This window comes from Artibeus jamaicensis, unplaced genomic scaffold (assembly GCF_021234435.1).
Source record: "Artibeus jamaicensis isolate MK-2021 breed Jamaican fruit bat unplaced genomic scaffold, CSHL_Jam_final contig_373, whole genome shotgun sequence".
Taxonomy (NCBI): Eukaryota; Metazoa; Chordata; class Mammalia; order Chiroptera; family Phyllostomidae; genus Artibeus; species Artibeus jamaicensis.
The window spans coordinates 1942530-1958803 of record NW_026521807.1 but is presented as its reverse complement, the minus strand read 5'-3'; the positions used below and the strand labels follow the sequence as shown (position 1 = coordinate 1958803).

The 16274-nt window shown below is 45.4% G+C and overlaps 1 protein-coding gene across 4 annotated transcripts in view; it reads right to left on the bottom strand.

The window, feature by feature from the left end:
* Nucleotides 1-16274, bottom strand: part of PDE8B (phosphodiesterase 8B) — a 233123-nt gene that overhangs the window by 92937 nt on the left and 123912 nt on the right. For all 4 annotated transcript variants that reach the window (XM_037143708.2, XM_037143709.2, XM_037143706.2 and 1 more), the window contains exons 3-6: nucleotides 14316-14506; nucleotides 7194-7253; nucleotides 4810-4867; nucleotides 699-787 (exon numbers count right to left, since the gene is read on the bottom strand). In XM_037143708.2, the coding sequence (XP_036999603.2) occupies nucleotides 699-787; nucleotides 4810-4867; nucleotides 7194-7253; nucleotides 14316-14506 (398 nt within the window). The remainder of the gene's footprint in view (nucleotides 1-698; nucleotides 788-4809; nucleotides 4868-7193; nucleotides 7254-14315; nucleotides 14507-16274) is intronic.

Sequence of the window (16274 nt, the reverse complement as noted above, 5' to 3'; positions counted from 1 at the left end):
CTTCAGGGGGGCAAGTTGAAAAAGTCAGGGTCCTGGGAGAGTACTGGAGCAGAGCCTGAGCCACACCAGGCTTGATCCGGGACCCCAACACTCCAAGATGTCTCGGAAGCAAAATGCCTACTCCCCGGAGTTCCGGCCACTCAGGCAAACCCAACCCAGAAGAGAGCACCAGGGAGCAGCCTGCTTTTAAAGGACTCTACACCTGTTTAAAGACCTAAAATCAGTTTCCTGAAGATACCTCATACGTGGGGGCCACAGACAGGCCTCATGAAACTGCTGTTGCGGTTGCTCAGCAATTATTACAGTTAGCATAACAAATATATCCACAGGTCCGCTCTTGTCCACAAGAACCCACGGAGGAATTTACAAACATTGAAAGCAATAAGTAATCCTTAAAGGCTATTCTTACTCTTGATCTAATTTTTAAAAAAATTAAACAGTACTTTGCTTGGGACATAATTTTAAAACTGCTGTAAATAGTGGAAAATACTGTCAAATAAGAAATGCTTCTAATTTATTTCATTATAACAAAGGGCTTCCAGCTTAGATTCTCCTGTTTACCAGCCACCATTACTTGCTTAATGGCTTCAAAATCTCTGTGACGGAGCCAGGACTCTGCAAATAGCAGCCCGACGACAGACAAGTTTTTCTGAGGAACTGGTAACCAACCCTGTGCCCTGTCTTATTTAACTACATACCGTAATTTGAACTGTGAGCGAACTTCCCCATGCTCTATTTGAATAAGTTCATTATAGCAAGCAGTGATGCTGCTATTCTCCATAAATCTCTGAAAAGAAAGCAAAAATAATACATAAGACATATACAATTACTTCTTCGAGAGTTAAATAAAGAAGCTGAAGAGTTTTTCCTACGCAAGCAACTCTGTTACATAAGACAACTAGTAGACGAGATGAAACGACATGGTTGTCAAGGTGTTTGAAATGCTTGTTTAAATGCCTGAGAAACGACAGAGCAGGTAGTATTGTCTGCTTCATGCCCTGTGTCACAGAGGTGGAAAAGCTGCAGTTAGTTACCGGGATGCCTATGCTTTACAGCGACTAATGAGAGTCTTCTTTAACCCAGCGCAGACACATTTGGCATGTGCCACAATGGGAAGGACCCCTTGGAGGGGAGAGGCTGTTCTTTGCTTCCTTGCTCATCTCCTGAGTGTCTACTGTACTCTCTTCCCCGGTGTCTGCCTGTCACACACACACGCACACACACTGCCACTACCCAGTGAGGATGGCTTCCTCGTGGGGAACACCTCTGAAGCTGCGACTTCCCTGTGCCCCTTAGCCCCACTGCTGCAGGTGGGAGCTGGGAAGGGGGAGGGAAAGAGCGGACGTCATGAACGTGCACAGAGAGGAAACACCTTTTCTTCTTTTCGTGTGAAGTTAAACATGGTTGGGGTCAGGATAAGCTCCCGGATGGGTGTAGATTCCACATCAGCCTATGAACATTGTTCGCTGATGTTTCATAATATACAAAAAACAATCTGTGATGAAGTAGGTTTTGGAGATGTTGACATAAACAGATTTAGGCTGGTTTATTTTAAGACGGAAGCTTTAAAAGTAAACTTTGGTGTCTACGTTTAATTAGAAAAGTAATACACACTAATTTTAAAGTGTATAACATAGAAAAATATGAAGAGAAACCCCCAAACCACTGATAATGTCATAAGCTATAGATGTAATTAATTTTGGAAATAGGTTTTTATAAAGCTTTTATTTATTTACTTTCAGAGAGAGGGGAGGGAGAAAGAGAGGGAGAGAAACATCAGTGTGTGGCTGCCTCTCACGTGCCCCCCACTGGGGACCTGGCCCACAACCCAGGCGTGTGCCCTGACTGGGAATCAAACCTTTCAGTTCATAGGCCGGGGCCCAATCCACAGAGCCACAACAGCCAGGGCTAAGAAACAGTTTTTATATTTCACTTATCTTGAAGTTTAAGAACTTCCATTACAGTGAAAAACAGCTTTTCTGTAGGTGATGGTTTCTAAACACGAGAGGACTTTGTACAGAATTGATACTTAATAAGTGTACCAAGGAAGGGAAGGGAAGATTCCAGTGCCTTATCTTTGGGGGACTTTTCAAGACTCTAGTTAAAACCCTGACCTCTGAAATGATTTGGTGAACCAAAAGCAGTGGTCTTCAAACTTCAACATCCTGAGACCCACCTGGGCCTTCGGTTAAAAATTCAGATTCCCAAGCCCTAGTTCCAGAAACTGAGGTGTGTTTCCTTAGTACAGGACTTCTCAGGTCTTCTGACGTGCTCGTGCGCCGTGCTGCCAATGTGCACGGCGCACTCCCAGGGGTGGAGGAGAAAGAGTCTTCACTGATTTCCTAAGCTTACTTGACCACAGAAGTCTTTTGCAAAGGAATACCTGTTAAGAGCTGTTGCAACACTAGTGCTCCAAAGTTTGAGAAATACTGCTTTAGTGGGCCCAGTGTGGGGTTTGCATTTTGACTTTGCTGTGAGTGTGAGCTCTGGCAAGCTGTTTAGTCATTTTGGGCCTGTTTCCTCCTGTATGAAAGTGGAGAAAATATTCAGTCTCTCATTTGTCGATGAGGATGAACTAAGTAACCTAGAATGGAGCCAAACAAATCCATCTTGGCTCTCACTTCTTCCTCAGGAAGCCCCTCCCGAGGAAAAACTGACTGGCAGGCCTAGCACCTTGTGTTACACATGGTGAGTGGTCCATGAATACACGGTCAACCGAATGAGCATCATTTCAGATAAAAAGAGAGGGGCACAAAGGTCAGTATAAAAACGCAGCAATTGCTCTTTGCCAAGATACAGGTTTCTGAAAGGCTCAGAGTAGACTGAGTATCATGCAGTTGGCCACTTACACAGAGCTACCGAGGCTTCAAGTGGACTTGTGGAATATTTCATGGAACGATTCGTTCCTGGATCCCCACTTAGAGACCCATTGTCTGAAGCGCTGGCCAATTAGCTAGCAACACAGGGCAGAGTTTCAGCAGATGCTTTAATACAATCAAAACAACTCAGAGATGGGAAACAACCTCATGGAAGGCAGAATTGCTGGCATATTTGGAAGGGTGCTTGAGTAGAGAGTTGCCAAAGACAAGATTTTGCCCAAAAAAGGAAACCAGCCACCTGAAGAGCAACTTCAGCTAATCTTGTACCATAGTAACTCAGGAGAGAAAGCCTTTGTGGGTGCTGTGTGCTTCACTGGGAAGAGCCCAGACTATCCAGGGGCACCCTGACCTTGCTGGCAAAGGCCTTGATCAGACCCAGCACTAAAAAACACCAGGTGCCCGTGGCAGGCCTCACGTTTTATGCTCCCACCAGCAGTTTTATTCACCATGCTGACTGCAGAAAGGAGCACCATATCCAGACAGAAGGCAGCAGAACCTTCTAGAACAGCAGGCACAAGTTACAAAACATGGAAAGAGGAACAATGGAACATTTCCCTCCTAAACTTTCTTCATCACATTTACAGCCAAAGAAGGCCAGTTGCTTCCCCTTAACTTTTCTGTGAGTAGACATACAACGCTCCAAAGGACGCTCTCTACACCAGAGGCAGAACACTGAACTGAAAGCTGACTTCCAAAGGACACTTGCCAGCACACATAAGGGTCCTCATGGATCTCGCCAGAGTGTGTCGCTGCTGTCCTCTGCAGCGGGGCCCCAGGAGGGGGAGAACCTATGTCCTCGCACTCCGAGAAGCCCTGCCTCAGACATCAAGGACGACGTCGGGCTGGGTTGCAGTGGGGTCGTCAACACCAAACAGAAGAGCTATGAAACCTGTGGGCAACCTCAGGTTACTTCTCAGAAAATGAGCATCGTAAGGAAAGAAGTCTCAGGCCTCCCTACCGGTTTTCCTCTTTCCATTCCAGAACTCAGAAGCATTGTTCTGTGCATTCCCAGCAAGATACAACACGGAAGAACAGCTTTCGAAACCAAATGCCAGCCTCCGAGAGACGCCATGACAGACAAAAGGTAGGAGAGCGATGTGGCTGACTAGGAAGGTTCATTCCCATGACACACTGAACCCGGAGTTTCATTCCCGTTACATGGAGCTACCCGGATACTAGATAGAGCACGGCTGCCTCCACATGGAAGCAGAAAATGACCCGAGCGCAGCACTGTGGCTCACGGCAATTTCTGCTCCTCTATCATCTTACAACAAAGATAGGATTTTTTTTTTAACCAAGGATTGCAATGTACTGTTACTTAAAGCACCCAAAAGAATCTTCATATGTCACAAGGCAAAAGCCATATCCTATTTTTAAAGGAACAGAATGCATAACACCATCTATTTGAGGCTCAGATTATTCCTATCAAAAGACCTGAGATACCAAGACTGCCTAGTTATTTAGTTTGTTGGTAAGTCTCCTTGGAGTAAGCAATCTTCATTTTCCAGTGAAACTGCAGTCTAATTCATGTTGTCGCTCTCAGAATTTATGGTTGAAGCCAGGAGTTCCCAGAATGCAGTGCCGCTGCCTTCGAGAGCCCGGGGAGCTGACTCGGTGGACGTCTGTAACCACATGCACACACAGATTCTAGCTGCCTGGACTGATTCACGTGAGATCACTTTGGGACCACAGAATTTCAACCTGATATAATAACGTGTTTTATGTCATCATGAAGTTATGAGAGAAAAAGGAAAAGAAGCTTAACTAGCTAGCAGGTGCTCATTACCACCCCGAGAACAGTTCCTTCCTTCACAATCCCGGGACCTAACACCCTCAGCACTTATGCACGGATACTGGCCTCCGCTGCTGTGGGAGAGTTAGGGATGAGCTGCCTGCACCCGAGGGAGGGGCTGGTCCATCGTCTACGTACCCTGTTGAAGCCTGCATGAAGAAGAGGGAGGACTGAGGCCTCTTCATGGTCGCCCGATCTGCAGCAAAGCAGAAAATGTGGTCACTCAGCAGATACGAACCAGGATTCCTCACACTGAAACATGGAGAGAGCAATGAGGCGACCGTGGCGCTGGCCCCCCGAGTGGCTTCCTGACAAGCGTGTGCCCACCAGGTACACCTGCCCTCCATGATCCAGACCCTACATCTGACTTCCAGATGCAAAAAAAGGAACAAAACAGTAAAGAGAACACTAGCAGTGTTCTGGAAAGCGTCAACGCAGGGCACGTCAGTGGCTCTCTCCAGCTTGGGGCTGCGCTCTGGAGCTGGGAAGTGTAGGGGGGCAGTCCCGTGAAGGAACAAGGTCGGTGCTATGCTCACACCAGAGACTGCTGTCCTCTCTGCCATCCCCAAACCTTCTAAAAGCACGACCTCTACCTCCCCCCACTCCCACCACCAAGACCTAGCAGGGTCCACCTTTCAACGTGAGGAAGACCACGGCCATTATAAGCTGCCTCAGCCAATAGCCAAATGGGAAAGACTTGTTGTCATCAATGCCAAGTTAGCAAGGAGGAAGAAGAAACAAAAATTGATCATTATCACTCATTTCCTGGGAAGGTTCCCTATACTGAGCCTACAGCTGGGTCTCAGAACGCAGTGGGAGTGGGAGGTGGGGGTGTGGGCTGGCCTGTCGTGAAGGCAGGCTGGGCTGTCACCATTATGAGAGAGAAAAGGTTCCCCGAGACAAGCTACACACACCTTGGAAAACAGGGAAGAAAAACGGAACAGAGGGGATTGTGTGCAGGAGCAGACGGCAAACAGGCAGAGCCATCCCGCTGCTCCCTTGTGGCGTTACGTGTCCAGGAAAAGCTGTCTCCACGACTCCCTTTCTCCTCGGAACTCAAGGTTCTGCCTTTGCTAACTGATAAATCAGGACGGGCACTAAATGGCTTCTAAAGGTACTAATAATGTTCTATTTATTATTGATGTTTATTTCATAAGCTGAGTGGCACAAACTCGGCATTCATTTTTATTATTACTCTCTCCTTCTATGAAACCTTTTATTAAACTGTAGGGGAAAAAGGTGAAAAATAATAACAAGCCACAGCAAACCATAACTCGTCAAGGACAAGCACACATTTTTGCCATATGAGTAGGAAATTAAAAGAGTGCTTTGTTCTTGGGCCCATGGAGTAAGCCAGGCTTGGGGGATGTGCCATGTGGCCTGATGTACCTTTGGGGTCCACACCCAGGTTCCCTGAGTCCCCAGAAGACAAAACGTCAGCCTGAAGAAGGATGATGGCCCATCTCAGTTTCCCTCACTCAGTCCCCTTGAGGTGCCATCTCCCAGCAGAAAGGAACTAATAGGGCAGTTTCTTCACTTTCCTCACTCCACAGCCCACGGCAGGTATCAAAGCAGACTCCTCACATGAGACTTGCGGGGTATCGGGTAAGGAGAAGTCTTCTGTCAGGCCCAAACTTTGGGGCCAGGATTCCCCACAGCACCAACACGCTCTGCAGGGGAGAATTTCAAATCTCCCAGGGCTCCGGCCTGCTTGGGGTGGCATCTGAGCTCCCCCAAGTGACTGGCCAGTCAGTTCCTTCCTTGCAGCGTCTGTGCCATTTGCCACAATGGGTCCAAGTCCAGTAGATCCTAGGCCCTCCTTTTAGGTCTTATTCCCTCCAAAGGGAATGATGGCCATTAAGTGATTAGAACATATTTGATAATTGCAAAGTTCCCCACCACTGTGGTTTGTACAAACAACTTTTTTCCTTCCAGATCTTCCATTCTAAGTGTCGGCTGTTTCAGACTCTAAACCCAGCAGACCAGTTTCTCATCCCGAAATCTCATACCGACAGCTTAATCCCTCTTTCCTGCCTTCCAGCGCTGACAGGCACCCTAGTCCTGCTTCTAGTCACACAACTGTCCCCAGATGTACACTGCACATCCCTTTCCTCGCAGTGGATTTATAAATGCGCCTCCTTGTTCCCATGCCATCATTCGTTTCTTCTTAAGCAAGCATTCTCCCATCTCTTCTCCCACCCCTGTCTCTTTTCTTTAAAGAAAAAAGATAAGCTAGAATCACGTACTCTCCAGATCTCCTCCTCCGCAGATTTTCTATTCATGTCTAGCATATAATGAAGTAACCACTTTTTCCTGAGATGTATGAATATGTGGTAACAGCAATTAGATGTGACAGAGAGAAAACTTACAAAACAAAGAAAACCCCCAAAGCATGATCTAAAGTTGGTGCCGCAGGGCTGAGGACATGCCCATTGCTTTGCCAGCTCCAAAACTGGATCACATCAGACAAATGGCTCAGAAAGGACAGGACTATTTCCAGCAGGGGTGGGAGGTGAGCTTACACTTGTGAAACCACCGCGAGGATCACCGTGTGCTCCGAGGGGTTTGTGGCCCGGATCGACCTGCAACAAGAAGGTGCCAAGTCAAACCAGGTGACCTGGGCTTTGCTACATTAAACCAACGCAAAATGGCTTCACACTGAAAATGGCACAAAATCACATCTTCCTCTAAAGAACAAGTCTGGTGTTCGGCACCACTAACGCTGTACACCTGGAACTAACGTCATATGGGATGTTAACTGTAACTGAACAATGTTATAAAATTGTAACAAGTGTACCACGTGAATGCAAGATGTTAACGACAAGGGGAACTGGAAGGCAGGGGGTGCATGGGAACGGTGGGAACGCTCTGTACTGTCTGCACATTTTTCTGTAAATCCAAACTTTCTCTAATAAACAAAGTCTATTAAACTAAAAAACAAAACGAAATAGGATAAGCCTGAAAACACATGGAAGAGAACAAAGAAAGATGCCCTTGTGGATTAGGACAATCTCTTTGTGTTATTTTTTAAAAAAGGAATTTTTTTAAACTCCCAGGCAATTATCCAGTAGGTCAGATCTGCCAATTTCCCACTTCAAAAACCAGCAAATCCCACTTAAATTCCATGTTTTCTGATTGAAATTCCACTCTGCAAAACAATTGGCAGTCCTCCAATTCTCTAGTTATCAGTTTGTACTTGGGGAGGCAATGGCGTTGGATCATTTTTCTTTTAAAATAGTAGATAGTGCAGAAAGTTGACCAACCTCATAATAGAGATGGAAGGTTCTCCCCGGTAGCTGGACAGACGCATACGGGTTACCGCATATTAAATGGTGCACAGAGCCCCCCCAGCTTTCCAGTGGCCCTGCTGTTTGCCCTCAAATACTGTAGACAACTGGGTCACCAACTGGGGCTGAGAAATGTTGCAATATGGCAACTGTCATCACTGACCACCTGTACATAGTTAGTTTATTCCCTAGGAATTTAACAGGATCATAACACATAAGGATGACAAATTTGGAGGTCAATGAGTCTCCCTAAAAAATGTGCTGTGGCTGCTACAGCTCAGACTCTGCACTGCTCTGGTCAGGGGTCATGAAATGGATGCATTCTAATAAAGTGCCACACACTCGAATCCTAGCACAAATGAGCCTGCTTGCTCTGACACCCCCCCCCCCCGGGTCTGGCCTCTGCTTATGTTGAGATGGCTGAAAAAAGAACCACTGTCTTCAAGATCAGAAGGCTTAAGGCTGCTTCCAAACAGTGTGTGAAGCAGCAGATATTTGTATTTCTTTCTAGTTACCGGGGTTTCAGACCCTCTCCACTTTAACACGTTTGTTCTACTGCTCTCCCCCGGACAGCCAGCTCGTATTGTTTCATGCTCTGCAACTCCAGAGTTTCCTGACCTTTCTTGAAAAGTGTACCTTCCCCATTTTCTATCCCTGAGACCTCACTCTGTGAGGGTGAAAGGCTTCAGAACAGGACCAGCTGCTGTATTCCTGGGGAGTGGAGGTTTCCCTGGTGGACAAATGGCAGCTGAATGACAAGGACCTTTGCAGACAATGCCTTAACGAACTGTGAGGAGGGGGAACTAGTCAGTAGCCCTCCGACAGGAGCACCCTCTACTCTCCATGCAGCACCCAGGACCGGGCTGGTAAGGTGACGCCACACACATTTTCTACTCAGTAGCCTATTGACTTCTGTGCAGAGATACCAGTTGGCACCTAGTGAAAAAGAAGCACAGTGTTTCCGGAGTGGGCTCTAATCTCTAAGGAAACACTGAGCACTCTTCATTTTCGTTCAGCCTCTTCCTCCCCAGGGATATGTCAAGAGTACACTTTTGGACTACGTTCAAAGGGGCAAGACAATTGCCCCTTTGCCTTGGGCAAGACACTCAAACACTGTTATGAATATAACTGGGCTGGAGCACGCACTTGCTTAGATCCTTTTGAGATGGCTTCTGTGTTTTGGGTTGCTCCCTGCTGCCTCCCTCTTCTCTCTCATTCCTCTGAAGGATATACTGGTGTGGCCAGAGCCACCTGGGCCTCTTCCTGGATGAGAAGATTAAGGGGAAGCTGGGGACAGATGGGGCAGGGGTCCAAGGAAGAAAGCTAAGCTATGATCCAGTCTAGCTCAAAAGCCAGGGACCTTGGGCCACAGAGGACAATAAAGAATGCACATTTACTGGGAGCACGTCCTGGCAGTCAGGCATTCGGGAGTCGGGCCATGCTCAGCAGCACCAGTAACAGTCGGGAAGTGCGTAGATCACCCACTGCTTCTGTGGGCCACTCAGAGAGAGGCCCGCTGATTAGGAAATGGAACTCTCCTTCCTCACGTTCCCGTTAGACTGCCAAGGCTACCCACTAAAGTGGGCCTTTGCCCAAATCAAAAGAACTCTCCCTATTAATTTCTTATTTTTACATCTGGAGCTTGTCTTAAATCATTCTATATATGCACAAAGGACTGTGGTATTTCTACCACAAAATCATGTAATTAAAGTCAGTCAAGACCAAGAAAAAGTAGTTGTAAAGAATCCTATTCTACTCTGAAAATCATTTAAAAAGGAAACATTATTTTAACTACTAAAAATATTCTCCAAATATTTTGATATATTTAACTTATTAATATGCAAAATAAATAGGTAAATATCCCTATGTAGAAAGATAAAATTACTTGAGACCAGTTATATATTTTTAAATAGATGTGGAGAGTTTGGAGAGTTCCAGCCAAGAAGGAAGCATAGGTGGAAACCCTTCGCTTCCTTGCGCAAACAAAAGGAGGATAACAATCAATCCAAACTCAATTAATAACCAAAAGCACCAAAAAAATCAAACTGCATGGAACTCTGACAAACAAGGAATTAAAGAAAAATTAACCAGAACAACCAGACTGGTAAGGTGAACCTCCAGGACAACTCAGAAAAACCGGGGTGAAGCATCTGAGGGGTGGGCTGACTGCCGAGCTGGGGTGCTGCAGGAGAGGGACTGACTTAAGGGAAAAACCGAGACTCAGAGCTGACCGTGGGCTAAGGCTGGGGTTGCGCGGCAAGATACTTCCAGTCTGACACGGGAGTCTGTTGGCAAGTGCACTAGAGACTAGAAGGCGAGCTGCACTGTTCCCCCTCTGACCCCTCCCCGACAGGCAGCACAGTGAAGAGGGCTGCCCTGCCCAATGAATACCTGAGGCCCCGCCCCCTTACAACCCATCAGCTGGGCCGAGACAAAGAAATAGGGCCCAAATGAAAGAACAGAGCAAAGCCTCAGAAAGAGAGCTAAGTGAGGAGGAGGTCGCCAACCTATCTGATGGAGAATTTAAAGCCCTAGTGATCAAAATGCTCACAGAACTAATTGAGTTTGGTCAAAAAAATGAAAGAACAAATAAAAGATACCCAAAATGAAATAAAGCAAAATATTCAGGGAACTAACAGTGACAAGAAGGAAGCCAGGATTCAAAGCAACCATCTGGAAAAAAAGGAAGAAATAAACATCCAACTGGATCAGAATGAAGAAACAAGAATCCAAAAAAAAAATGAAAAGAGTCTGAGGATTCTCTGGGACAACCTGAAACGTTCCAATATCCAAATTATAGGAGTGCCAGAAGCAGAAGAACAGCAGCAAGAAATTGAAAACTTATTTGAACAAAAATGGAGGAAAACTTCTCCAATCTGGCAAAGGAAATAGACTTCCAGGAAGTCCAAGAAGCCCAGAGAGTCCCAAAGAAGTTGGACCCAAGAAGGAACACACCAAGGCACATCATCATTACATTAGCCAAGATTAAAGATAAGGATAGAATCTTAAAAGCAGCAAGAGAAAAGAAGACAGTTACCTACAAAGAAGTTCCCACAAGGCCATCAGCTGATTTCTCAAAAGAAACCTTGCAGGCAAGAAGGGGCTGGAAAGAAGTATTCAAAGTCATGAAAGGCAAGGATCTACATCCAAGATGACTCTATCCAGCAGAGCTTTTATTTAGAATGAAAGTGCAGATAAAATGATTCCCAGATAAGATCAAGTTCAAGGCGTTCATCATCACCAAGCCCTTATTATATGAAATGTTAAAGAGAATTATCTAAGAAAAATAAGATAAAAAATATGAATAATAAAATGACAACACACTCACAACTGTCACAAATGAACCTAAAGGAAAAGAAGAACAAAAACAAAAACTAAGCAAACAACCAGAACAGGAACAGAATCACAAAAGTAGACATCACACAGAGGGAGCTGGGTGGGGAGACGGAAAGGAGAAATAGGGGGGAAAAGGTACAGGGAAGAAGCAGCATAATTAGACTTCCGGCCAAGATGGAGGCGTAGGTGGAAACACTGTGCCTCCTCGCACAACCAAGTTTAAAGACAACAAAATTTTAGTAACAAAAACGCAACCAAACAGACAGAAAATTAAACTATATGAAAGTCTGACAACAACAAACCATTCAGCTAGACTGGTAAGAGGAGCACAGCCAGCAGTGGAGCGGGATTGGGCAGGAAAGATCCGCTGACTGACCCAGGTGTACAGGCAGCCATTGGCGGATCCCAGGTGTGGGGTAGCAACAGGCAGACCCAGTGAGGACGTAGGATGGCTGGCTGACCGCGGTCACACATTCACACACAGATAAACCAGGCAAAGGAGCAAGCAGTGACACAGACCTCTCAGGATCCAGTGGCAGGAAGCAGCAGAGGGGACCGCTATTGCCCCTCTCTGGCCCCACCCCCACACACAGCACCACAAACCAGCCACCTGGGTGGCCCCACCCTGGTGAACATCTAAGGCTCCACTCCTCATACATAACAGGCACAAACAGATCAAAACATGGCTCAAGAAGAACTCAAAGCCCCAGAGCCCATAACTCTAAGCGACCAAGAATTAGCCAAACTTTCAGATGCACAGTTCAAAACACTGGTGATCAGGATGCTTACAGAACTGGTTGATTTTAGTCACAAATTAGAGGAACATACGAAGACTAAACTAATTGAAATGAAGGGAAATGCACAGGAAACCAATAGTAATGGAAAGGAAACTGGGACTCAAATCAAGGGAGTGGACCAGAAGGAGGAAAAAAATGACCAAACAGAAAAGGATAAAGAAACAAGAATTCAAAAAAATGAGGAGAGGCTTAGGAACCTTCAGGACATCTTTAAACATTCCAACATCCGAATTATAGGGGTACCAGAGGGAGAAGAGGAAGAGTGACAAGTGTAAGACTTATTTGAACAAATAATAAAGAACTTCCCCAATCTAGCAAAGGAAATGGACTTCAGGAAATCCAGGAAGCTCAGAGAGTCCCAAAGAACTTGGACCCAAGAAGGAACATACCAAGGCACATCATCATTACATTAGCCAAGATTAAAATGAAGGAGAGAATCCTAGAAGCAGCAAGAGGTAAAGGGACAGTCACCTACAAAGGAGTCCCCATCAGACTGTCAGCTGATTTCTCAAAAGAAACCTTACAGGCAAGAAGGGGCTGGAAAGAGGTATTCTAAGTCATGAAATCCAAAGACCTACAACCAGGATTGATCTATCCAGGAAAGCTTTCATTTAGAATGAAAGGGCAGATAAAGTGCTTCTCAGATAAGATCAAATTCAAGGAGTTCATCATCATCAAGCCCTTATTATATGAAATGTTAAAGGGACTTACCTAAGAAAAAGAAGATAAAAAAGATGAACAGTGAAAGGATGGCAAACTCACAGTTATTAACAACCACACCTAAAACAAAAGCAAACTAAGAGGACAGCTAGATCGGGAGCAGAACCATAGAAATGAAAATCCCATGAAGGGTTAGCAACAGGGGAGTGGGAGAAGGAGAAGGGGGAGAAGGTACAGAGAATAAGTAGCATAGATGGTAGGTAGAAAATAGATAGGGGGGAGGGCAAGAATAGTAGGGGAAATGTAGAATCTAAAGAACTTGAGACACGTGGTCATAAACTAGAGGGGGGGAATGGTGGGGGAGGGGGTGTGCAGGCTGGACGGGAATGAAGGGGGGAAATAGGACAACTGTAACAGCATAATCAATAAAATAGATTAAAAAAGAAAAGCAGCATAATTAGTAGACATAAAATAGACTGTGAAAGATAAAAAATGGTATAGGAAACAGAGGACTCAAAGAACTTGTAAGTACAACCCATGGACATGAACTAGGGCAGGGGGATGCTGGAGGGCTGGTGGGGCGGGGTGGAAGGGGGACAAATTGGGATAAAGTGGGAAAATTTGGAAAAACTGTTAATAGCATAATCAATAAAAAATACATTAAAAATGAAAAAAATAAATAAAATAGGCTCCTTAAGAAAAAGTCTTCTCTGGGAAACTGAAAACTGTCCAAGAACAGCAAAGTGACACCTGCGCTATGAAACTCCTCTCAGGCCCCTCATTTCCTGGCAGGGCACCCAGGTGCTCAGAAGCTGTGCCCCTACCTTTCATTTCATTTACTACTTTCAAGAAAGCTCCAGCTCCATACATAATTGGAGTCTGGCCTAGTCTTGCATTTAATTAGTGACTTCTTCCTGTCTAGCTTCAAAGCATTCCACTTCTGCTAAATGGATCAGTTCACCCAGAGCTAACTCTTAGGACTGCACTTATTTACGGACTGGCATGCGTTTCTTCCCCAGAGCACAAGGTTTCTGTAAACGGGTCAGAGCAGCGGATAGAGGGGCGGGCTCAGATCCTTGGATGATTTTCTGCTGCTGCAAAGTGGCTGCCTACCTCCCTGATGCATGTAGGACCCACCCATCTGAGTCAGGCAGGGAAAAAAATGTACATTTCACACATTTCTGATGCTCATTTTGGGATGGAATAATTAAGATTAAAGTATCTGGTTTACATCCAAACCATAGCTGTATAATAAGAACTGTATGAATTTTAATGCTTTTTTTGTGAAATATGAGCAATACTCAGGGGGAAGAAAATCCCAAAGTTTTCAGTGGTGCCTGCTCACACCTCTCTAAATTCATCAGAACTCAAACGTGGAAAAATAGAAAAGGTGAGATAAATCTACAGGAGCTAGAGCTTTCATCACAGAAATCTGAATATACTACATAAGAACACCAATTCATATTTTAGAAATATTTGGGATGGAACTAAAGACTTCGACAAATTAATTTCATTTTAGGCTGTTAAATGGCCGTTATTAAGCACATTAAATTAAGGAAGGTACCTGCACACAGCTTCTGCATCAAAGTTGCGGGTTTGTCTGTGATCGATGACGATAATTTCATGATGTTTATCTAGAAAGCACTCCAGGGCTGACTCGGGAGTCCGGGCGATGTTGCAGCGGTAGCCGGCTCTGTCGCAGGCCCACCAGAACCCATCGCTCTGACTGTCCTCCTTGGCGAAGATCAGCAGAACCTGAAACACACAGAAAACGGTGTCTTGACGGAAAGCATCGCCCTTAGAGACCGTATTAAAAACACCCCTCTGATTAAAAATGCAGTCTCTGGAGGGAAGCTACCTGGGTTCAAACTGCAGCTCCCCCAACGGGTTCCAGGGCGTCTTTGAGCAGAGCATTTCCTCTCCCTGGCCTACCGAGTCTTCACTGCCAGGCATGACAAGGCAGAGACACTCTTGTAACAGGCTAGTTGTGGGACTGGAATGAGCACACAATAGGTGCTCAATCCCTCTGGTGGAAGTGGTGATTTCTGAAAAAATTTCCTAAGTGACGTTGCTTTTAAACAGATTAAGCAGTGAAATTATTGACGGGATAATTAACACAGGTTAGACGAACACTCACATATACACCCATTTGGCTCTGGTGCAGGTGGCGTTTGCCTCACAGTACCTGGAGGCCACCTGCCTCTGTGAACTCAGCACTTACACCCATGCAAAGACACGGGAAAGGAAGGGAACCCCAAACAACCTCAAAAACTAATTCTGACACTCAACCCTTGCCGGAATCTGGAAGGAATGGTCAGGAAAGGTGAAGCTGCGCAGGCCAAACTGAGCACAGCCCTGCTACTGGAAGGAAGGCAGCGGCACTTCACACCACGCTCCCCTCACCAGCCCTGGGCCCCCGGACCCAGGTTCTCTGGCAGCTGGAAAGAAGGAGACGCCTCGCCTCCTGCTACATTAGCAAGGGAGCTACATGAACAAAATCACCTGGACTTGTTCATTTATCTCTTTGTTTATGGTCTATCTTCTCCACTAGAACTGAGCTTCGGGACAGCAAGGACCTGCTGGTCTCCTTCCTTGCTACACCCCAAGCCTGGCACTGGACTGGCACTTATGACTGGCTGCTCAGGAAAGAACTGAGGACTGAAAGGACAACTACCTGTAGGGGTGTCTTCAAAATGCAAGAGGCAATTACTATTAATAGGAATAAGACTACATCACAGCAACAGGTCCAATAAGAAACACATAATAATCTCATGATATCAATAAAGCATTTAATATTTTTCACTATCGACTTCTGGCTTAAACAACTGGGAAGAAAGGATAGTTTCTCAACATGAAGAGAATTTAAGCCACTAGCCAATACCATTTTTGTGATGAAATATTAAATATGTTTCATTTAAAATCAGAAAAAAAATCTGTCCAACTATTATATCTCAAAAATGTTTTGTTAATTGAAAATTGGCAACATATAAAAATAGACACAATAGTATAAAAAACCTCATGTACCCATTAACCTGCTTCAGCAATAAGCAATTCCTGGCCCATCCGGTTTCCTCCCCACCCCTATTCACTCTCCCAACTCTTTTTACTTCTGAAATCTTGAACATCGCATCATCTCATCCACATGCATCTGCTAAAGATAAAGACTTTTGTCAAAAAGGCAATGACATTTTGTACCTAACCTTCCCCAGTAATTCCTTAACATCATTAAATATCCGACTATATCATAAATGTCATTTGTTTTACGGTTTTCTCAAAGCCATGTTCCAGAAAGGTCATCCTTTTCCGCATGATTTGGACCTTTTCTTCTTAGCACGTGGCTTGAAGTCACAAGCCAGTAACACATGAGGCGGCCGCTTCCTAAGAGCCCTCTCTGGGCACAAGTCAGTGACTCCTCCTCAGGCCAGGGTGTCCCTAAAAACCTGGGCCACAGAGCTACTTCTAGGAAGGAGTAGGAGGTGGGGCACAGCCTTCTGGGTTTGGCGAGTGAAGAGAAGCCCTGCAG